General features: G+C 40.5%; 1 protein-coding gene across 5 annotated transcripts in view; it reads right to left on the minus strand.

Annotated features, from left to right (window-relative positions):
• Positions 1 to 24,218, minus strand: part of SYK (spleen associated tyrosine kinase) — a 186,315-nt gene that overhangs the window by 64,250 nt on the left and 97,847 nt on the right. For 4 of the 5 annotated variants that reach the window (XM_040416945.1, XM_040416946.1, XM_040416944.1 and 1 more), the window contains 3 exons: positions 20,550 to 20,640; positions 5,850 to 5,896; positions 4,598 to 4,666 (listed from right to left, as the gene is read on the minus strand). In XM_040416945.1, coding sequence (XP_040272879.1) covers positions 4,598 to 4,666; positions 5,850 to 5,896; positions 20,550 to 20,640 — 207 coding nt within the window. The remainder of the gene's footprint in view (positions 1 to 4,597; positions 4,667 to 5,849; positions 5,897 to 20,549; positions 20,641 to 24,218) is intronic. The other variant, XM_040416948.1, reaches the window with a different exon arrangement.

The following is a 24,218-nucleotide window of genomic DNA, read 5'->3' on the forward strand; positions in this document are numbered from 1 at the left end:
CATGCAGCAGACACTTGATAACAAATAATTACTAGAAAACCTCTTTAAAAGGGTATTCCGGGACACAATAATTGATCACCTAACTTCAGGATATCTCAAATATCTGATCATTGCAGGTTGAACTCCTGGCACCCGCACAATTCAGCTTTTGGAAGGGACCACAACACTCTGGTGATCCCAGCATTCTCTTTTTCGGCCTGTAATGTCACATATATCGGTCAAGTGACCTTTAGGCAGCTCAGTACCATTCAAGTCGATTAAGGGAGATTGAAATGCAATACCAAGCACAGCTGCTATAAATGCGCTTGGTATACTATGAAGAGGCTGCAGTGCTAGGGGTCAGACCCCCGCCGATCTGATATTGATGACCTGTCCTGAGGATAGGTCATAAGTATTTAATTCCTAGAAAACCCCTTCAACATCTTGCAGCAGCCATATCAAACTCTAGATCTAAATCCAGCTGAGTTCCTGGACTTAAATTGATATCACTTTCGCAAGTGGCATTTATCATGTAGAGAAATTTAATACAAGGAACTTACTCAGGGGCGGACTGGGAACTTAAAGTGGCCCTGGAAAAAATACTTAAAGTTGCCCCGTTTTGTAGTTGGGTCCAAATTGATGGAAGGCCAGGCCAGCAATACCATATTGTGGCACATTATACCACCCCAACAGAGCCATATACCACAGGCCACCACAAAATACTGTCAGCAGCACAAGATACATCCCCATAAACTTTCACTGGCCGGCCCCCTGGGCATCGGCCCACCGGAAAATTTCCCTGTAAGGTCTATGGCCAATCCACCCCTGCACTTACTAATGTATTGTGATTGTCCATGTTGCCACATTTGCTGGATTGGTTCATTTTTCCATCTTATTATACACTGCTTGTTTCCATGGTTACAACCACCCAGAAATCCATCAGCGGTGGCCGTGCTTGCACACTGTAGGAAAAAGTGCCAGCTTCTCTGGTGGCCGGGACCGTGGGAGCTCGCATAGGCTGGTGCTTTTTTCTACAGTATGCAAGCATGGCCACCGCTGATGGATTGCAGGGTGGTCGTGACCATGGAAACAAGGAGTGTATAATGCGATGGAAAAATGAATCCGGCCAGCAAAGGAAGCAATATGGACAATCACAATACATTAGTAAGTGCATTGCATTAACTTTCTCTACATAATAAATGCTATTTGCTGAAGTGACACAACCCCTTTTTCTCCTCTGCAATTTGACATGGCTTGAACTGTTTTGCAAAAAATTAGGAACATTGCAGTGTCCCCCATGCATTGATCAATTGAGAATCAAAGCTGTAAAGGATGCCAACAGTACTATAACAAATGCTGATTTGAATGGGATGAGTGGTCCTGTATTCAATTATTTTGTGTTTGTAATGAATCTTTGTAGAGAGTTTTTTCATCTTTAAATAGTCTTTTTATTTTGACCAGTTTAACCCTCTAAACAGTCACATCAAAATTGGAAAAAAGTCTCCTGAAAATGTCACTTTTTAATTGTTGATTTTGATTGATGGGTGACGGGAGATTTTTAACATGCACATAAGTCCATGTAACCTTCCCCTGGGACATGTACAGGTAAAACAAGGAGACAGAATCTTTTTTTCTGCAGCCTGTCAGCACTCCCTCACTGCTTTCCTTCCTCCAAGCTGGCAGAGATCACACCCTTTTATATCTCAAGCTGGGTAGCACCTACAGATGTTTGACCATGTTTTAAAGCTGTCAATCTAAGCATTTAAACAAGACTACAGTGCTAGCTGAGATACATGGAGAGTTTAAAGCAATTAGAAATCCATTTGGGAATGAAAGCTCCAGATATATACAGCTTTCACTGGGACCCATTTCTAAGGGCTGTAACTTACAATGTTTTGGGGCTTGTGACATGATCTTGGTCTTGTTTAAAAAATTAGATTTTTAAAACAAGATTACAATTGTGGATCTAGTTCAACCACAGCCTAAGAAATAGATCTCAGAATACCCCCCAGAATACAAACTTTGTTTGGGATAATTTCTGGGGATGTTAATGAAATTATGTTACTCAATAAAATATGAAAAATGTCAAACTGGTGAATACTTTTTATAGGAACTGTAGGTATACAAAATATACCTTTACATTTTTTGGTTAGGTCAAATTCACACATGGCAAATTTTTATTGTAGCCAGTACAAAACCCATTCCCACATTGTGAAAAAATCTGCTTCTATTTGAAGGCATGTTGTAGATTTTGAAATCTACAGCAAACACTAATCTCTTGCAGATTCCCTGCGGAAATGCTGTATAATGTCATAGATTGTATGGAAATTAGTGAAGTCAGCGTTAAAATCCATATCAAACAAAACATTTTTAATTTGTTCATTTACAGATCCCCTGTATGTGTCTTTATTCTTGGCCAGAGAAATGCAAATAGTTACTAAAACAGACATGTCAGAGAGATGATTTAGCTGAATATAGATGAGTCCTTCCATATTTTTACTCTTGACCCAGGCTAGCCCAAGACGAGATCAGTCTCATGACATGATCAGCATTGAAATAAAACTTTTGGGTTGCTCTGTTTGAAGTTGATAGCAACACTAAAGTTTTTTGTTTTTTTTCCAATGCTAGTCATGTCATGAGACTGATCTCGTCTTGGGCTAGCCTGGGTCAAGAGTAAAGATATGGAAGGACACATCTATATTCAGCTAAATCATCTCTCTGACATTTCTGTTTTAGTAACTATTTGCATTCCCCATGTAAATACAATTCTGGATCATCTATTTTTATGACTCTATGTTGCACCAATCCTCTATTATTCCTGACAGACGTTATGAATGAATTGCTAGCAGTTTGCAATGAAGTCCAGATGGGTGTTACCAGTTTGGGGTGTGTCCCTGCACAGCCTAAATCTGGCAGCACTAATTGGATAATAAAAGACTGTGCAGGGACACCCCCGCACCTGGTAACCCCGTTCTGGACCTTCATTGCAAATTGCTGGTAATTCTTTCATAATTTCTAGCAAGAATAATAAGGAATGGTAAGTCATAAAAATAAATGCTCCAGAATTATTGGAAGAATACAAATAGTTGCTAAAACAGACATGTCAGGAAAGGTCCTCTTTCAGGCATTTTTAAATGTTGCAGATGTGAATTAGTATTAGTTCATATATATCTATATGAACTCCACTCAGATATATTTAGAGATTTTTGCGACCTGTGAACATACTCTTCCTGAGACTACTTCTATAGCAAATTCGCAATATTTGAATATGGCCTAATATATATTATTAAGCAAGTTGTTAGAGAGTCAGAAGCACTCAGAGGATTTAGTAGGTAACCACACAGTTAGTAGGATTAAAGCAGCGCTGCTGGTTTCGCCAAGTATAAATAAAATTACAGTGTTTCTAGAATTGTTCAACATGTCCATAATTACAGAGGGCTAAGGCTTTTACAATCCGTTGGTTACTCCTGTTGCTAATGTAAAAGAGCCTCAAAGACGGCTAATGTTTGAATTATCCATATCTTACTGTTAACATAGGAGCCACATTTACTAAATGGCTTCTAAACAGAAGATTGAGTCTAATCATTTTAGTTGGCAGCTGCAAGGACTTGCTTTAGTAGTGGCATTAGACTGGTGCTAGGTAATGGACGGAAATGTATTTATATACCAAAGCTTTGTGAAGAAAATGGCTGCCATCGAAGGCTAACAGGCTGTTTAAAACCATAGGAATCAAAAGAAAATGTATCACATATTTCATTTTATTCCCCAATCATAGGTACATGAAACAGAAATGTGTGTTTGTATGTGTTTTACGTGTTGTAGACATTTATCTTCCCTTATATTTCCTGGGGGTGGCCATATTTAATGTGCCATATATTGTTTGGATAGACACAGCAGAAAGGTGTGTGCTTTATGTTTGCTTCAACGAATAGACACTGAGAGACAGAAATGTATCCATAGACGTACATAGGTACCCATACACATTAGTATAAAGTTGAGTAAAACAGATGATCATAGAAAGATTGTTCATGGACAAAAAGATCTTTCTTTGAAAGAACATTCCCAGAAAGATATTTTGCACATCGCCCGGTTCCATTGAACATGTTTGGGCAGTTAAACAACTGTAACAGCCAACATGGACTCAAATGTGTCAAAGGTTCACCAAATGTTTGTTTCTTCAACTTCTGTTTAACCATCAATCAACTTCTATCTAATGTGTATGGCCACCTTAAAAGGTCTGTGGGGAGTGATGAATCACAGCCCCTTCCTCAGATATCAGGGAGGGACAGGATAGATGCAAGTGTGTTACATTAAAACAATGAAAAGAATTTGTTAATAAAAATCTTGATTTTCTAAATATTTTTTTTTTTAGAATACTGTACAATGCCTTCAAATTTCTTTAATAGCAGGCCCTTTTAATATAAAATATTCATAGTACTACACCTTTAATTTTTTTTTTTTACCATTTCACATTTTCTCAATATATTGAATTCCATATAACATTTCGGATACAACAGGTGCATGAATCCTGCAATGCTGCTTTAATGCAAGCTGTATAAGCAAAGCACTCAAAGCTGCTAGTAATTTATAAAGCTTTGAAAGCGTGTGAATTCTGCACCTTTTTGCAGCCAGCCTTGGGAAAGGAGTAGGATTTGAATCTTGAGATTATTCCACCTGCTGACCAATTCTAGAAACCATAATGTCAGAGAGAAAAAGTAAACACCCTTTTACAAAATGCAAGTCATTGCTGTTCTAATAAGCCATGTGTCCATTACTGACTGATATTCTTCTATTACAGGGCGTAAGACAGTGGTTTACAAGGACCTTAGTGTTCCACCAAGGCATCTCAGGGTTCCACATGATAAAAATGGGTAGTGGTGGGCCAAAGGTTAGACATGGTGCCTATTTCATATAGACAGTTATAGACAAAAAGATCCAGTGCTGGAGCAAGTAAATTCCCCACAGTGTTACACGCTACTGAGGTAGACGACAGTCACTCACAATGGTGGGCTTTGGACAAATGGAAGGAGAGCTGTAGGAGCCTCTCATACTTATGTCAGTTAACACTTTGGAGCTTCATCATTTATGAACTGTCGTAAATCCTTGCCCTACACTGTGACATCTGAATCACCACTTAAAAACATTTATCTTTGTGTCTTTCCTAAGCATGTGGCTCAGATTTTGAGCTGAGTGATTTAGGCAGTTTTATTGCATCGGAAGAAGGGATCTTCATGATTTCTGTAATTCAGTATAATGCAGGAATTGATTAATCCATAATGTATCAACAAATGGGTTTTCCTGATAAACAGAAATTTGTGGGTGCAGAATTCTGCCTGTTCCAATTCTGCCTCGGTGGCTCTCTACTTCCAGCTTTACAAGCATCTCTACAAGCAGGGAATGGCTCGTAATGCCTCTCAGACAGTCACTGGCTGTAATGGTAACCCGCCTCGGCCAGCAATTGGCTGAGCAGGCATTATGAAGCATTTCCTGAGTGCTGAGATGGCTGCTGCCCGTAGAAAGCATCAAAAAACAAGTAGCGTCAAAAAACAAGTGGCGGGGAATAGGTGGAGGTAAGCATTTTTTATTTATGCCACAAATATTTGCTTAGCTGGAGACCCACTTTAATGTGGTTACTTACAAGCATATTTTAAAACTTCTGAAATATATATTTGTTATATTAAATGTACATCGCACTGTATTTTCCATATGAAAATAGTTTTTGACTCACTTATTCCGATTGCTTTTAAGATAAAGATGAAGGATGCAAGGTGAAGACCAGAACACATATGTATTACAGGTTAATATAATCGCCGTATAGTATGTATTTAGTTGCTATGAACATTGTGTACCACATTTGCAATTTTGCTTACCCTCACAGGAAGCTTAGGAAGCCCAAATTCACGGAAAGTAAAGGGTCCTTTAAAATAAATGAAAAAATATATATAATTTAACCTATTCCATTATCATTACTGCCTTACTGGGCATTTATTAGAATGTCATGCAATAATAAACATGTACAGCCTTGGAGCAAGGATACTTTGGAGTATGGACGTTTGTGGACATTTGCCCCTACTGCTGCAATGCAAAGCCATCAACACATTACTTTAGTGCACTTTGAAGGGTTAACTTTTACTGTCATTTATGCTATTTTGTAACTTATACTGTTTTATACTGTTGAATTGCATTTTATATAATACAGTTTATCCTATTCATTTACACTGTATTTGTACTGAATTGTGAAACGGTTTGTAGTACTTGAGATCCTGGGGATACTACAATTGTATATAGTTTGGTTTATATTGTTCACGCACCGTACCAGATACCAGATACCAGGCAAAAGCCGAGTGGACAGCTACGATCATCATTCAAGACACCGCTGTGAGGTGAGGGACTACGACTAAGACACTCATCACACAGAATACTACCAGGCCAGTACAATACAAGTACTGAACTGCAGCCAACCAACCTGCCTCTAGCATCCGTACTGGTACCAGAAGATTTCACTTAAAAACTGCTGCTATTGAATGTTTTTTAAGTTCTACATTGCAGTGAAAATACTTTCAATCCTGGCCTCATTCTTCAGTACTACATTTCCACTGCACTAATCCCCAGTGAGCAACGAGATCAGGGAGTACACCATGACACAAAACTTCAACAGGTCCACTACCACACTTATCCTCTGCCCTGGCTGCTCCGGGGCTTACTACAGGTTAATACACAGCCAGTTCGCATTAAGAGACTTGGGGAATTTCCAGCCTGTGCACTGAGAAGCTAGTAATTTTCCACTGCTGTTATTAGGGACTATACTGAACTGAGTTTTGGAGGGAAAAGCCAGACACAGTGAACTTTTGACTGGTTTAGCTCTGTCAGATGACTTTCTTAGGTATGTCAGTGTCACGTGGCGGTTTACTGTGATACTGCATTGCCATGTAGGCTGACTGCCTGCTCTCTCACATAGTGGCTGTGGTTAACATTTTCCCATGTAGGCTGGTTGCTTGTGTTGTGCATGCTGGCTGTGGAATTCTGTAGATATGTGCGAACAGTTCCATATGACTTGTATGCTCTCTGTGTTTGTTCATATAAGGGTTAATGTTTCCTTGGTGTGTGTGTCTGAATATCAGATGGAAAGGTGTCTTAATTTCTTTGCCATATAGACCTTTGGGCAGAATGCCTGGGAGATCAGTCTCTCTTCTGTCTCCAGGACAGCTGAGTGTTGGGTGCTTGCTATCCTGAGCAGAGTGTTTGTGACTTCGGCCCTGACTTGTGTGGTCAGCTTGATTGTTCATTGATGTTGCATATGTCTGCAATGTCTGATACGTTTTCATCATGTCTTTGGTTATATCCTGGTCTGCCTGTGAACGCCATGCTTCCTGTGTGTACTCTGATCCACAGGGGTTCCGGGATTCTGTGTCTTTGGTCAGGTCTTGTGATCTGTCATGTCTGTTTAGTATGCTTGGGTTCAGGCTGTGTGAACAGGTCCCTGCAGTACTTACTGCAGGTCCTTGGACTAGGTCCCTGCATATAGCCAGCATAGGCACTGTCGACAGACAGGTTGGGGGCTGTCATTTAGGACAGATCATCCAAGTAGGTAGGGACAGTGGTGCAGGTGGATATTAGGTCTGCACTGTTCCTACCCATATATTCTGTTTGATTATGATTACGTGTTTGTCTTGTAACCATTGTTAAATAAACCATTTGTTTTTGCCTATTCTGTGTCCTGAAGTCTTGTCTGAGTACACTTGTTATATGTTCAATTGTTCTCATTATCCCCTAAAGATGTCCATAAGAATGTTGTTTGCAGTCTGACAACTATTTTGTCATTCCTATTAACTTGTATTGAGGCCCAATACAAGTCTACGGTATTCTTGAACTGCAACATTGTTTTTGTTGTGCTTCTTTAACATCACCCCTCCGAATAGAAGGTTCTAGATTAGTTAGAAACTGTACAAAAGGAGAACAGTCAGAGTCCCTAGTTGTCTGCAGATAGGGACCAGTGTTTAGTAGTATACATTCTACCAGACTGCACAAGTGACCAGAAGAAGATGCAGAGATGGGGATACTCTGTCACTAGACCATTGACCAGGGAGGCTACCAGACGACTGAGCCACAGACCCTGGGCCACCAGCCCTTGCATCCCCTACGCCTATTTCAGTGGTGCCCCTGAATGTGTGGCCCTATGCAGGAGCTTTGGTTTTCCATACTGGTTTCATTTGTAAAACTAACTTGAACACTATCATTTATGGCAACAGAGTAAGCTAAAATGTATTTTCTGAATGACAGAAACATTTTCCATATGTCAGAATTATATTACAGTACATATTCCTCACAAGTGATAATTATTATATGCTATTACTGTACTGTAGTGCATAACAGGTATCACTAGAGAAGTTATCTGCATATTTTATGCCAAATATCAGGTATGAACAGGATAGTGTGAAATGTAAATTGGATATGCGTGTGTGTAGTGCAAACTTTTGGTGCAACGGATTTGACACTGTCATCTAGATGCTGGTAAACATATGGGTCATGATATCAATAATTGGCCTAACTATGCACAGAGGGATGATTAGGTGAGCAAGTTTTCATCTTCTTACTCCTTTTCTGAAAAAAAAAAGGACTCCCCATTTGTGACAATGAGAGAGAAAGTATGCTCTCTGATCGATGTGGGGGATGGGGGAATTGTATGTTATGCTTCATTCACATCTGTGTTGGAGGAAGAATTGCAATACCCCAAACCAGGGTTACTGCAAAAGGACAAATGATGTAATGTTATTTTGCTAAGTTAAATTTGATTTGTTATATTGGTATACGTAATAGCAATGTATTGACAATTAAGAGTTAATATTAACACCTTGGCTCATCCTGTTAGGTTGACAGGGGATGGTCCTGGGTCTGCACTTTGGTTAATCAGTTATCTATCTAGCTGAGGAAACAAGAGGACCTACATGTTCCTCAGAGCCAGGCACGAGTGCAGAGAACTTTCATCTCTGAGACTTCTAAAGCCAAGAAAGCTACTTTATCATCAAAAGTGCTCCAGTCCAGAGAGAAGGAAGACAGAAGGTCCAGAATCTACAAGGCTGTGCATTGCAGTCAGTCAGCAAGGTACTGTGCACACTTATGGCGTAGAGACCTTACTGCAGTTAGATGGAACATTGCTAGTGCACCCTTCCACAATTGGAGACGGTTTGGCCAGCCATACAGTATCTCAAATCTGCACCACTCAGCATGGTAATCTGCAGAAACATTTAACAAGAACCTCATTCCATGCCTAAGGTTCTGCCGAGAGACTTTAGAGACAGGGAGAAGGAGTACTACAACCCCTATCTTTGCTGTTACACTATGTTACTTGCCTTGGAGCTGTGTCTTGTTATTACTGGATTACTACTACTCCTATTCTGCACTTTAGTAAAGAGAGACGTATTCATTGATAAATTTACCTGTTTACTGACTCCACCATTTAATGGCTACTGCACCTGCCCTCCTGCTTTGCACCCAGACCAAGACCTAACATCAAGGGCACCCAACCTACCATCAGGAGACAGCCTCAACACCAGGGTGCTCCCCGAGGGAAAAAAGAGTGCACCCTCTGATTATTGCACGGCCCCAGGGAGCTCCAGAGGGAGAGACTGCCCTGTGAACTGTCATCACTACTACCACCAGCATAGCCATTGCCATTCCCATCCTCGCCTTCCCCCCTGTGCCGTGGCACCATCAGGAGCCTCAGTTGCAGATTTCATTAAATATTCAGGACAAAAGAGCTTAGCATACTGCACTTTTGTGTCTGGTAAAATTCTGGGTTTTCTAATGGATTCCTAAAAGAAACCATTATATTCAGATCAGAGCTCCATCTCTTAGCAGCGATATTATTATAGACTCTATCTATGGGCCACCGTTTACACCACTGGCCACCATCTACACACACATAACCATATGTGGAAAACCACCATCCTGTATTATCATGACAACATTTCTTAAAGCAAAAAGTGCAACATAATAAAATTTAGATTTATTATGACTAAATGTAATTAAAGGACAGACATCTTATTATTCTCGTTAACCACTTTGTTGCCATAAGTCTGTCCTAGAAGGGAAATGTGAAAACGCTCAACATTGCAATGCTGTAAGAACAACAGAGCAAATTTTCACATCCTGCAAAGGAAAACTTATTCAGAACATAACCAAAAGAGCAATATGTCCACATTATTATTTTTTTGTAGGTTGGGTATATTCACCCTCCCTCCACATCCCCCACCGCCAAGCTCTAATACACTGACTGCCTTGTCTTAGGCAAGGTGTAAAATGATCAACCTGCAGAAACCGGCACTGTGTGAAAGGAAGGTATTAACTAAAGTATATACATAATTATTTGTTTGTGGTCAAACATTTATCAGGGATAGCTGTAACCCCATTGCTATTAAAGTTAAACCTAAGTTTACTATTATTAGAGTTAACCATAACCTTAGCCCTATTGTTATTTGGTTTAACCTAATCCAAACCCGAACCTTATTCTAATTAGGGTTAGCTTAATCCTATCTTTTTTTAGCCAAACAAGTCTGTTTTACACAGTCAATATCCGCCACTGTGTCCGTGATTAGAGGCAACTCCAATCATGGACATTTAACCCCTCAGATGCTGTGGTGAATTACCTTGCCCAACTGGTTCAGGATCCAGGGACAGCAATACTGGACTTAGTATTACCCAATAGACCTGACAGAACAACAGATGTACAGGTTGAGGACACCTGGGAAATAGTGACCCTAAAATAATAACCTTCCAATTGTCACTCAAAAGAGTGTTTCTTCAGGAAGACACAAAAAATACTAAGCTTCAAATAAGCAAAATTTGACCAGCTAAGAGAGACCATTAGCCTCACTAACTGGGACAACATCCTCAAAAATAAAAATGCAGTCACAAAATGGGATATTTAATATAGCTACATACATTATGGGAATACAAGGGTAAGGGACAAGAAAAAACCAATGTGGATAAATAGAAATGTAAAGGAAGCAATAAATGACAAAAATAAAGTATTTCAATCACTAAAGGTTTCAAGGTTCCAAGGAAGCCTTGAAAAAAATAGAATGTAAAAGACAAATAAAAGCCAACCTGGAGACAAAGAGATTCATTGCCAGAGCAAAACTAACCCTAAAATGTTCTTCAATTGTACAAATGGTAAAAAAAAAAAAAATCTGAAAGTGTTAACTCTTTACAGAGTGATGAGGGAGAAGTTGTAGAGAGGAAAATGAGGAAAAAGCCAACCTATTAAATATTTTTTTCTCCACTGTATTTACTGAGGAAAATAAACTGTCAGATGAAATGTAAAAGTGGCCTGAAGAAGTGTAGCAGCGTCTAAGGCTACTTTCACATGTCGTAGACCTCCGGCGGCACGTGTGCACTAGCGGCAGCACGGATCCGGCAGGTTGTTCACACACCGGAATAGCCTGCCGGAGAACATAGAAACATAGAAACATAGAATGTGTCGGCAGATAAGAACCATTTGGCCCATCTAGTCTGCCCAATATATCTGAATCCTATGAATAGTCCCTGGCCCTATCTTATATGAAGGATAGCCTTATGCCTATCCCATGCATGCTTAAACCCCTTCACTGTATTTGCAGCTACCACTTCTGCAGGAAGGCTATTCCATGCATCCACTACTCTCTCAGTAAAGTAATACTTCCTTATATTACTTTTAAACCTTTGCCCCTCTAATTTAAAACTGTGTCCTCTTGTGGTAGTTTTTCTTCTTTTAAATATGCTCTCCTCCTTTACCGAGTTGATTCCCTTTATGTATTTAAAAGTTTCTATCATATCCCCTCTGTCTCTTCTTTCTTCCAAGCTATACATATTAAGGTCCTTTAACCTTTCCTGGTAAGTTTTATCCGGCAATCCATGTACTAGTTTAGTAGCTCTTCTCTGAACTCTCTCTAGAGTATCTATATCCTTTTGGAGATATGGCCTCCAGTACTGCGCACAATACTCCAAGTGAGGTCTCACCAGTGTTCTGTACAGCGGCATAAGCACTTCACTCCTTCTACTGCTTATACCTCTCCCTATACATCCAAGCATTCTGCTGGCATTTCGTGCTGCTCTATTACATTGTCTTCCCACCTTTAAGTCTTCTGAAATAATTACTCCTAAATCCCTTTCCTCAGATACTGAGGTCAGGACTGTGTCGAATATTCTATATTCTGCCCTTGGGTTTTTACGCCCCAGGTGCATTATCTTGCACTTATCCACATTAAATTTCAGTTGCCAGAGTTCTGACCATTCTTCTAGTTTTCCTAAATCCTTTTCCATTTGTCGTTTCCCTCCAGGAACATCAACCCTGTTACATATCTTTGTGTCATCAGCAAAAAGACAAACCTTACCATCGAGGCCTTTTGCAATATCACTTATGAAGATATTAAACAAAATTGGTCCCAGTACAGATCCCTGTGGAACCCCACTGGTAACATGACCTTGTTTTGAATGTTCTCCATTGACTACAACACTCTGTTGTCTGTCACTCAGCCACTGCCTAATCCACTCAACAATATGGGAGTCCATGCTCAATGACTGCAGTTTATTGATAAGTCTTCTATGTGGGACAGTGTCAAAAGCCTTGCTAAAATCTAGATATGCGATGTCTACTGCACCTCCACCGTCTATTATTTTAGTCACCCAGTCAAAAAAATCTATAAGATTTGTTTGACATGATCTCCCTGAAGTAAACCCATGTTGTTTTTCATCTTGCAATCCATGGGATTTTAGATGTTCCACAATCCTATCCATTAATAGGGTTTCCATTAATTTGCCTACTATTGATGTCAGACTCACTGGTCTATAGTTGCTCGATTCCTCCCTACTACCTTTCTTGTGAATGGGCACGACATTTGCCAATTTCCAATCTTCCAGGACGACTCCTGTTACTAATGATTTGTTAAATAAATCTGTTAACGGTTTTGCCAGCTCACCACTAAGCTCTTTTAATAATTTTGGGTGTATCTCATCAGGCCCCTGTGACTTATTTGTCTTCACCTTAGACAGCAAACTTAGAACATCTTCCTCTGTAAAGATACATGCATCAAACGATTTATTAGTCATCCTTTCTAGTGGAGGTCCTTCTCCTTTTTCTTTTGTAAAAACTGAACAGAAGTATATATATATATATATATATATATATATATCTGCTTGGCTTCTCCAGCTCCAGCTGCCGCTAATATGAAAGTAGCCTTAAAAAGATTAAAATAGACAAATGGTGGGGATCAGATGGCATTCACTCCTGTATCCTAAGAGAATTAAGTAATGTAATTTCTGCTATTTCAAGAGGACCTGTCACCAAAAAATATAATGCATTATGACAGCATCATGTTGAAGAGCTGGAGAAGCCAAGCAGATTATATATATATATATATATATATATATATATAGATATATATATATATTTGTGGGAAAAGATTCAGCAAAACCTGTAATTTATACATTTATATATCTGTTTTTACTACCTTATGTGAACAGGATTGGTACAGGGAGGAGGTATTGTCAGTGATTAATGGCATTGTGTGTATTAGGCCTCATGCACACGACCGTTGTGTGCATCCGTGGCCGTTGTGCCGTTTTCAGTTTTTTTTCGCGGACCCATTGACTTTCAATGGGTCCGTGGAAAAATCGGAAAATGCACCGTTTTGCAACCGAGACCATGATCCGTGTATCCTGTCCGTCAAAAAAATATGACCTGTCCTATTTTTTTGACGGACAACGGTTCACGGACCCATTCAAGTCAATGGGTCCGTGAAAGAACACGGATGCACACAAGATTGGCATCCGTGTCCGTGATCCGTGGCCGTAGGTTACTTTAAATACAGACGGATGCGAAGATCCGTCTGCATAAAAGCTTTTTCAGACGGATCAGAGGTTATTTACATGGAGGGGCTACCTCGAACAATAAAATGTCCCTCCCACAAGGGGATTGGAAGAGCCATTCAGCTACTATGTGAACCTGGGGCCTTTTGAATGCTCTGAAGTCTGCCGTTGTAAAGTTCCTATTAATCCCTATCTCAAGTCAGGTTTAATAGTGCTATTGCCATTGACAGGAAAAATAAACTATTGCATTCTATGGTATAAGTGATCTAATGATACCATGTTCAAACCCCATAGCGGAGGGGTGCGGCAAAAAAAATATTTTAAATATAAAAAAGCCAAAACAATTAAACTCTCATATATCCTGCTTTCTCTATTTTTCAAATAAAAATAAACTAGCCCCAAACATACCAAAACTATTAAAATATAAAAGTTTTTATCCCATAAAAAAGAAAATTCCAGAATCTACGTTTTTGGTCGCTTCACCACCTAAGAAATTTAAATAAAACATGATCAAACTTCATACACTACCTCAAAATGGTAACATTAAAATCTATAGCTCATCCTGCAAAAAAGGAGCACTTACAAAAAGCTCTGTAGACATAAAAAAGTTACGGGTGTAGGAATATGGCGATACAAACATTTTTTTTATTCCAACTTATTAAATATCAACCAAGTTCATAAAAAAAAATCCCAGAAATTCACTTTACAGGAACTGAATGTGAGAAAACAAAAAGTAATTTAAAATGTATGTTCAGAAGTCCAGCAAGCAAAATGGGGTTGCTGGAGGCAATGGTACTAGAGGAACACATAGATGTAGTTGGTGTGGCTGAGACATGGATGGACTGTTCTCATGACTGAGCTGGTAATATTCAGGGTTTTACACTATTTAGGAAAGACAGAGCCAATAAAAAAGGAGGTGGCGTGTGCCTGTATGTAAGGAGTAATATGAAGGCGAGTGGCAAAGAGGCAGTTGTGGGTGAGGATGGTGAGGATGTTGAAAGCTTATAGGTGGAATTACAAAGGGAGATAAACACAGAAAAAAATAAAACTTGGTGTAATCTATTCACCTAACATCACAAAGGAGATAGAAGTTCAACTGTATAATCAAATAGGGTAGGCTGCACAGGCTGGTACAGTGGCCAGATATTGACTGACTGGGGTCATGGTTCTGCCTCAACTGCAAAGAGGAGAAGATTGCTTAATTTGCTACAGGACCATTTTATGGACCAGTTTGTAGAAGATCACACTAAGGGTGATGCTCTATTTGATCTGTTAATTTCTAATGATACAGAGCTTGTTGGAAATGTTACTATTCGAGAAACACTAGGTAATAGTGATCACAATACAATTACAGTTCCCCTGAACTATAAAAAGCAAACTCTGGCAGGGAGAGCAAAAACACTTACTTTTAAAAAGGCCAATATCCCCGAGTTGAAGGCAGTATTTCAGCGCATAGACTGTGAGAATATAATGTCACATAATAATACTGAGGATAAATGGGAGAGCTTTAAATCCACATTGAGTAATTACACTACAAAATGTATTCCAGTAGGTAACAAGTATAAACGGCTAAAATTAAAGCCCAATGGCTTACAGCTACTGTAAAAGGGCAATAAATGACAAAAAGGGCATTCAAAAAATACAAATCTGGGAGATCAGCTGTAGCCTTTGAAGTGTACAAAGGGCTTAAAAAAATCTGTAAAAAGGAGATAAAATCTGCAAAAATATAAAACGAACAGCAGGTGGCCAAAGAGAGCAAAACAAATGCCCAAAAAATCTTTAAATACAGTATATAAATGCTAAAAATCCAAGGTCACCGCAGGTAGGCCTTATAAATAACAGTAAAGGGGGGATAGTCACTGAAGATAAGGAAAAGGCAGAGTTATTAAATATTTTTTTTTTCAGCTCTGTATATACAAAGAAAAGAAATTAGCTGATATTGGTGCCAGGTCTGTTAGTGCATCCAGTAATATACTCAACTGGATAACTGTAGATATGGCCCAAGCTAAATTAAATAAGGTAAATGTGAACAAGGCTCTGGGTCCAGCTGAGTAAACACAAGAGTTCTTAAAGAGCTCGCTCAGTTCAGGCATTGCTGTGTCCCTGTTTCAAATTTTTAAAGATTCTCTAGTGCCAAGTGACTGGTGCAAGGCAAATGTGGTGCCCCTATTCAAAAAACAATCTAGGTCCATCACAGATAATTTTAGACCAGTTAGTTTAACTTCTCTTGTGGAAAAATATTTGATGGACTCTTAAGGGACTATATACAGGAGTATGTGACTGTAAATAATATTATAAGTGATAACCAACATGGGTTTACCAAGGACAGAAGTTGTGAGACTAACCTGATTTGTTTTTATGAGGAGGTAAGTAGTAGCCTGGACAGAGGGGCGGCTGTGGGTGTAGTGTTTCTGGATTTTGCAAAGGCATAATAGACGCTTAATAGGTAAAGTAAGATCTATAAGTTTGGAAAGTATAGTTTGTAATTGGATTGAAAACTGTCCAAAGGACCGTATCCAGAGAGTCATTGTCAATGATTCCTATTCAAAATGGTCCCGGGTTATAAATGGTGTACCCCAAGGTTCAGTGCTGGGTCCTCTATCATTTAATTTATTTTTTAACGAAATCGAGGATGGGATTAATAGCACCATTTCTATTTGTGCAGATGACACCAAGCTATGTAGTACTGTGCAGTCTATGGAAGATGTCCATAAACTACAAGCTGACTTGGACACTCTGAGTGATTGGGCATCAAATTTGAAAATGAGGGTTAATGTGGATAAATGTAAAGTTAGTTATGCATCTTGGTAATAATAATCTCTGTGCTTCATATGTCCTAGGTGATGTAACACTGGGAGAGTCACTTATAGAGAAGGATTTGGGTGTCCTTGTGGATGGTAGATTAAATAACAGCTTACAATGTCAATCAGCTGCTTCTAAGGCAACCAGGATATTGTCATGCATTAAACGAGGCATGGACTCGTGGAACAGGGATGTGATATTACCACTTTACAAAGCATTGGTGCGGCCTCATCTGGAATATGCAGTTCAGTTCTGGGCACCAGTCCATAGAAAGGACGCTCTGCAGCTGGAAAAAGTACAAGGGAGAGGGACTAAACTGATAAGGGGCATGGAAGGTCTTAGTTATGAGGAAAGATTAAAAGAATTAAATGTATTTAGTCTTCAGAAGAGATGTCTAAGGGGAAACATGATTAACCAATTGAATTCTTAAAAGTACATGACATTAATGCTTATGGAAATCTGAGTTTCACTTCCTTTCTGGGATATACATCCCCACCTATCCCTTAGTTGAACTTGATGGGCTTATGTCTATATTTAACCATATTAACTATGTAACAATCTAACTATGTAGATTTGGTATTGCTGTAATCATATTGATCGCAGAATACAGGTAGTTTGTCATTTTTACTTTATAGTGAACACCATAAAAACAAAGGGGGGATTTATCAAACTGGTATAAAGTAGAAATGGCTTAGTTGGTTGCTATGGGAAACTAAGCCAGTTCTACTTTACACCAGTTTGATAAATCTCCCTGAAAACCCATAAAACCATGATATAATTGCATTTTTCAAATTCCAGCCCGTTAATAATTTTATTCCAACTTCCCAAAACACTATATGGAATATTAAATGGTGTTATTAGAAAGTCCTGCAAAAGCAAGCCCTCATATGGCTATGCTAACAGAATAAGTCTTGGGTCTTGGAAGGCATAGAGAAAAAAACTGAAAGGAAAACATGAAAATTGTTCACGTCGCCAAGGGGTCATTGTCAGAAAAGAAAAATCAACTTATTACATACATTGCCACAAAACGCTTTGCATTTAAAAGAATACATGGGCATTGTATGCTCACACAATGCCTGGAACATACTACTGTATATATACTGTAGTTCTGTACTGGATGTCTTGTAGCTGGGCTCTAGTCATTTAGCTGGTTAATATACCCATGTTTTCTAGTCCCTCAGTAGCAGAATAGTGATCCTGACTACCTGACCTCAAAATCCATGACACAGTTGATGGACTTTCCATTGCTCTTCAAAAAGTCCAATATTCTTTTCATTTTAAAAACAGACGTGTTATTGATTACATTTTATTGAATCTGATTAGTTGCCATTGAGCAAGCCCATTCTTCTTATCAGCTCTATTTCTCAAATGTGAAATCCAACAAAATCATAGAAATTCCAGAAAATTACATCAAATGGGATTATAGACCTTCTCCAATGATTGAGAAAAAGATGTCCTCTAGAGCTCATGGCTAGAAATGTCACCCAGAATGGTTGAGACAGAGCATTGAAATCCAAATGTATTAAAGGATTAATTCCATATCGACATAATATGCTCTTACAGTCATATAAGTGTAGGCCCCCAATGGCTCATAGCTGATGTAAATGCAGAGGTGGTGCGCATGCTCTGCTCTCTCCATTCACTTCTGTAAGTGTGCCATTAAAGGATATCTACAATTAGCTCTTTCAGGACAAAAGTCTTTGTCTGCTAGGCAATGCTCCTCTTGGTTTTCGGTGAACATATATTAAAATTATCATGTCTAACTTCAACTGGCATCAGAAACAATTACCTTTCTAAGGACAGATTTTCATCATTTTTTCCCCATTGTTCTGCTCCATTAGGGGATTAGTAGAGGAAGAGGGCTTAGTTGGTTAAATACCATTCCCCAACTAGACTACATCCTTACAAATCTCCCAGAAGCCTGTTTAAAAGGCTGAGCAATTACTAGAAGGCTAGGGGTTATCCAATATCATAAATTGCTCCCCCATGAGCCAGGTCCCTCACAGGTAATATACTTACCCAGCTCCCTGCACCGCTCCTGGTCCCCTCACCGCCGTTGCTGCTTCTCCCCGTCCACGGATGAAAACATCCGATGTCGGGAACGAGCCGCCAGTGGCAGGTGAGGACGAGCCTCCATTGCGTCACCCACAATGCTACGGAGGCTTGTCCTCGTCCCCGCCTGCCATTGGCTGCTCCTTCCTGACACTGAACGTTTTCATTTGTGTTTACGGGGAGGAGCATCAGCGGCGGTGCAGGGACCAGGAGCGGTCCAGGGAGCGGGGTAATATATTACCTGTGAGAGGCCCGGCACATGGGGGGCATTTTATGATATTGGATAACCCATTTAATCCTTTTGGAAAGAAAGCTGAAGTGCATGTTTTTCATGTGTGGATCTTTTGCTTGATTTGCTACAATCCAATTTATTTTTTAATTCAGTATGAATTCCAAATTGATATAATTGATTTAATAATCTCTATTAATACATACCTTTTATAATAAATGCTTTTTATATTAAGATTTGTTTCATCTCTTGGTGTTTTGGGGTTCCCACATAATGCTTCTCTGGAAAAGAGGCACGCAAGCTAGTCTCCTTTCCAAAAGGAAAGGAAAACAGAGTTCCTCATACCAGGAAAATTTTTATTTCTCCGTATGGAGAGTACAGATTGTGTATGAGGAGTATTGTAAGCCAGTCAATGTTCCTCTAGGTTTCCGGGCAAAATATATGAAAGTTAGCACATCTTACATCTGCTGGCATCAGATAGGCTTAGAAAAGCTTATTTGAAAATCTTTCCCAGAAACAAGAGTTGAGTTGCCTGGCTTACAATACTCTGCACACATATTACGCATAGTAGGTGCTCTTTGCAATGAGAAAGAGTAACTCCCCAGACAACGCATATATATTGTCCAGAAACCTGATTCACTCATCTTTACTAGTGTTGGGCGTGAATATTCGAATCGCGAATTATAATCGCCACTTTGAGAATTTGCGAAGATTTAGAATATAGTGCTATAAATTCGTATTCGAGAATATTCTATTTTTTTTTAATCTGAACCCATGATCCCTCCCTGCTTCTTGCTTGTGGGCCATGGTCTTTGTCTGAGCTTAGCAACATCCCTAGCAACCAATAGTAAAGTTGCCTACCCCTTACAATATAAGAACCACCCCAGCAGCCATTTTCGTCAGTTTTTTTGCAGTTCTGAGAGAGACAGCAGTGTCATTGCTGTGCTCTGTGCTTTGCTGTGTCATTACATTAGCTAGTTAGTTAGATAGCTTATATATATATATAATACAGATAGTTAGTGGGAGATAGTCAGTGTAGGTTAGATCGTGATATAGTGTAGCTGATAGGTTCTGCTGTCCATACATACATGCTACAGACATAGTGCTGTGATGTCACAAGTTCACAACAATACTTAGTGCACCAATCAGTATTATGTAGTCAGACCTGCTAAAATGTGAAGTTGCACATATTGTACCAAAATATGCGCATCATTAATTGTCGATTTGCGCAATCGCAAATATATTGGAGCACTCTATCTGCATATAAAGCTATTGTAATGTTCTGCCGTGCCAACCATTTTCTCCAGTCTTAGGAAACTTCTAGCAGCTTGAGAAATGTAGCAAAAGTGACCCACACCTGTATTGCGCCCGCAATAATTGCATATTACGTTGCCTATTTTCGCAATCAAGAAAATAATGGAGAATTCTCGAATTTGCAAATTTATGACGAATATTTGCCCAAATATTTGTGAAATATCGCAAATTCGAATATTGCCCCTGCTGATCATCACTAATCTTTACAAAACATACTACTTCTCTTTTTTTAATCCACTCCTGGTTTTGTCTTCAAAACTTGCATTAAAACAACCTGAACATGTAGTAGCACCCTCACTATACTATATACAAATACAGAATTACTTACCTACAGCACTGCTGCTAGCTGCTGATCTTGGACATGGATTTGTCAGCACCCTCAAAAGTCCATCAGGTTTGTAGGAATAATGCTCGACCAACTAATAAAGTAATACAATGCATAATCATAAGAAAAATAAAATAATGAAAATACTATTATCTATAAAGGTGCATACACACAAATCATAGGACAGAATAGCAAACTCTTGCTCCCCCCCCCCCCCCCCAATGTCTGTTAATGGGGCATATCTGGACTGGTTTTCTAAACAAACCAAAAAGTGCGCCAAAAGTGCCTAAAATATTGAACTGTTTATAGTGCATTTTATATTTCACATTGACTTTAAGCTAACATTTGTCCGCCACAGTTTTTTTTTTAAACTAAAATGCAGCAAAAAAGTGGCTATTTGTTTGAAAAAAATGTATATGTTAAACCACCATTGTAGTGACAGATATTGTTAGCACACACTGTGCGACAATGTTGCATGTCAAAAAAAGTATGATCATTTCACACATTATATTTTTCAATGTACTTGTGCTATAAAAGTTCCATAGACTAATTAATATCCCCTCTCCTATAAACTCCATATGCTATTGTACAGTAAATGATAACACCATGGCTGCCTTCATCACTAGGAGGAGCCCAGTACATATGAATTTATAAATAGAACGCAATAAAAACTGTGCAGTCAGCTCCCCCTAGTGGTGGCTGCTGGAAATTCCCTTGACTATGTCAGGAAACACCACTGTCTCCATAGCACTCGGAGGTCTGCCTCCATGCTAGGTTTGCCACTGTATATATCATAAGAAATGTAACTGTAATAACATGGGCAGACTGGGAACTTAAAATGGTCCTGAAAAAAAAAAACTTAAAGTGGCCCCATGTTGTAGGCAGGTTCAAATTGACAGAAGGCAGGGCAACGCAAGTAGGCAGTGCCAACACAAGTAGGCAGAGACAACAAAAGTAGGCGAAGCCTGTAATACGGTATTGCAGCAAAAAATACTGCCCCAGCAAAACCAAATACCACAGAGCCACACAAACAGGGCCGATCCTACACGGGGTGCAGTGGGTGCCCCGCACCCCAGCGCTGTCACCCGAAAGGCGCCGAGCGCAGGGCCGGACTGGCCTGCCGGGATAGCGAGAAATTTCCCGGTGGGCCGGCAAGCCTGAGTGCCGCAAGGCCGCGGCCCTGGTGACAAGTGGGGGCGGCCGCGGCCGGCGGCAGGGCAGAGCAGGAGATGAGCGCCTCCATTGCGGAAGCGCTCATCTCCATAGTCATCTGTATTGCCGTCCTCAGTACGGCAATACAGATGCCTGTGCTGCGGCAGAGGAGGGAGAGGTGTGTCCCCTCCTGTTCCTCTGATAGGCTGCCGGCTTAGTGCTGGCAGCCTATCAGAGGCCGGTGCAGGCGGCGCGATGACGTCATCGCGTCGCCTGAGCCGTATAGCGAGGGACACAGACGGAAGAGGCGGCCTGCATCGCATCGCATTGCTGGAGGTAAGTATAAGTGTATTATTTTTTTATATAGGTACAATACTGGGCTGGCACATGATAAGGGGGGCTACTGGGCTGGCACATAAGGGGGGCTACTGGGCTGGCACATAAGGGGGGACTACTGGGCTGGGCTGGCACATGATAAGGGGGGCTACTGGGCTGGCACATGATAAGGGGGGACTACTGGGCTGGCACATGATAAGGGGGGGCTACTGGGCTGGCACATAAGGGGGGCTACTGGGCTGGCACATAAGGGGGGACTACTGGGCTGGGCTGGCACATGATAAGGGGGGCTACTGGGCTGGCACATGATAAGGGGGGACTACTGGGCTGGCACATGATAAGGGGGGACTACTGGGCTGGCACATGATAAGGGGGGACTACTGGGCTGGCACATGATAAGGGGGGCTACTGGCACATGATATGGGGGGCTACTGGCACATGATATGGGGGCACTCTGGCTACTGGCACATGATATGGGGGCACTCTGGCTACTGGCACATGATAATGGGGGGGATCTGGCTACTGGCACATGATATGGGGGGGGGCTCTGGCTACTGGCACATGATAAGGGGGGGGCTCTGGCTACTGGCACATGATATGGGGGGCTACTGGCACATGATAAGGGGGGCTACTGGCACATGATAAGGGGGCTACTGGCACATGATAAGGGGGTCTACTGGCACATGATAAGGGGGGCTACTGGCACATAGGGGGGCTACTGGCACATAAGGGGGGCTACTGGCACATGATATGGGGGGCTCTGGCTACTGGCACATGATATGGGGGGGCTCTGGCTACTGGCACATGACATTTATTTTGACTTGTCAAAGCCGTTGACTAAGTTATTGTCAAAGCAAATTGGTGGGGCTGAAGTTGGGGGCTGAAGTTGTTGCCATAGAAACATTGTAAAGGGGAGGAGTTAGTAAGATAACCACGCCCATGTGGGGGCGCCAGAAATATTTCTGCACCCAGGCGCCTGTGACCCTAGGATCGGCCCTGCACACAAAATACTGCCACCCTCACCACAGTATCACCGTCTTGAGGGTGGTGATACAGTTGCGTTCAGAAGGGCACCTATGGCCATTGGCCAGGTGCATAAATACCTGATGATCCTAGCATTAGTTAATAAGTAGAGCATCTGATCATTATGTACCCTGCTGGTGACTGTGAGGAGGGCTTGAGAGTCCCAACTGAATATTTCCCTGTAGGATCTATGGCCTGCCTGCCCATGGTAATTAGTGTTTAAATACCTGATGATCCTAGTATTAGTTAATAAGTAGAGCATCTGATCATTATGTACCCTGCTGGTGACTGTGAGGAGCGCTTGAGAGTCCCACCTGAATATTTCCCTGTAGGATCTATGGCCTGCCTGCCCATGGTAATTAGTGTTGATCGAGCACCAAAGTGCTCGTGTGCTGGAGTAGAACACTTTGCGATGCTCGGGTGTTCTACCGAGCACCCGAGCACAATGGAAGTCAATGGGAGAACCCCAGGCACCTCTGCTCTGAAGAGGGGAGGGTGTCAGGACTCTAGTACGACTTAGGAGTTCCTGCTCTGACTCCATATATAATTATATCCATATATGGAGTCAGTGCTTTGGGACACCCCAGTGTATTTAAATCTAAGTTCAGAAAAGTTTCTGCTAGGATTTGAACTCCCAACATTAAACATTAGAGGCAAGGACCTTATCCACACAGCTATAAAGCTGAAGGCTAAATGGTGTCAGAAAAATCTCATTGTATTTTCTGATGTAGTGAGTATTCCTATTCAGCAGAAGACTTATTTTATAGTTCTGCACTGGTAAACCTGTAGCTCTATAGTCTAGTGCAGGGATGGCCAACCTGAGGCTCTTCAGCTGTTGCAAAACTACAACTCCCACCAAGCAATGCTGTAGGCTAATAGCTGTAGGCAGTGTGGGCATGCTAGGAGTTGTAGTTTTGCAACAGCTGGAGAGCCTCAGGTTTGCCATCCCTGGTCTAGTGGTTAACATCCTTGCCTCTAACCTACAAGGTTGGAAGTTTGAATACTGGCAGAAACATTTATATATATATGTCTTTAGCCATAATATATTATTATATATTTAGAATATATAATATATTAGAATATATGTAAATATATTATGGATAAAAACATCAGTAGTAGTTTCCCAAATATTATGCATTCATATATAATATATATATATAT

The sequence above is a fragment of the Bufo bufo genome, chromosome 2, assembly GCF_905171765.1.
Source record: "Bufo bufo chromosome 2, aBufBuf1.1, whole genome shotgun sequence".
Classification (NCBI taxonomy): domain Eukaryota; kingdom Metazoa; phylum Chordata; class Amphibia; order Anura; family Bufonidae; genus Bufo; species Bufo bufo.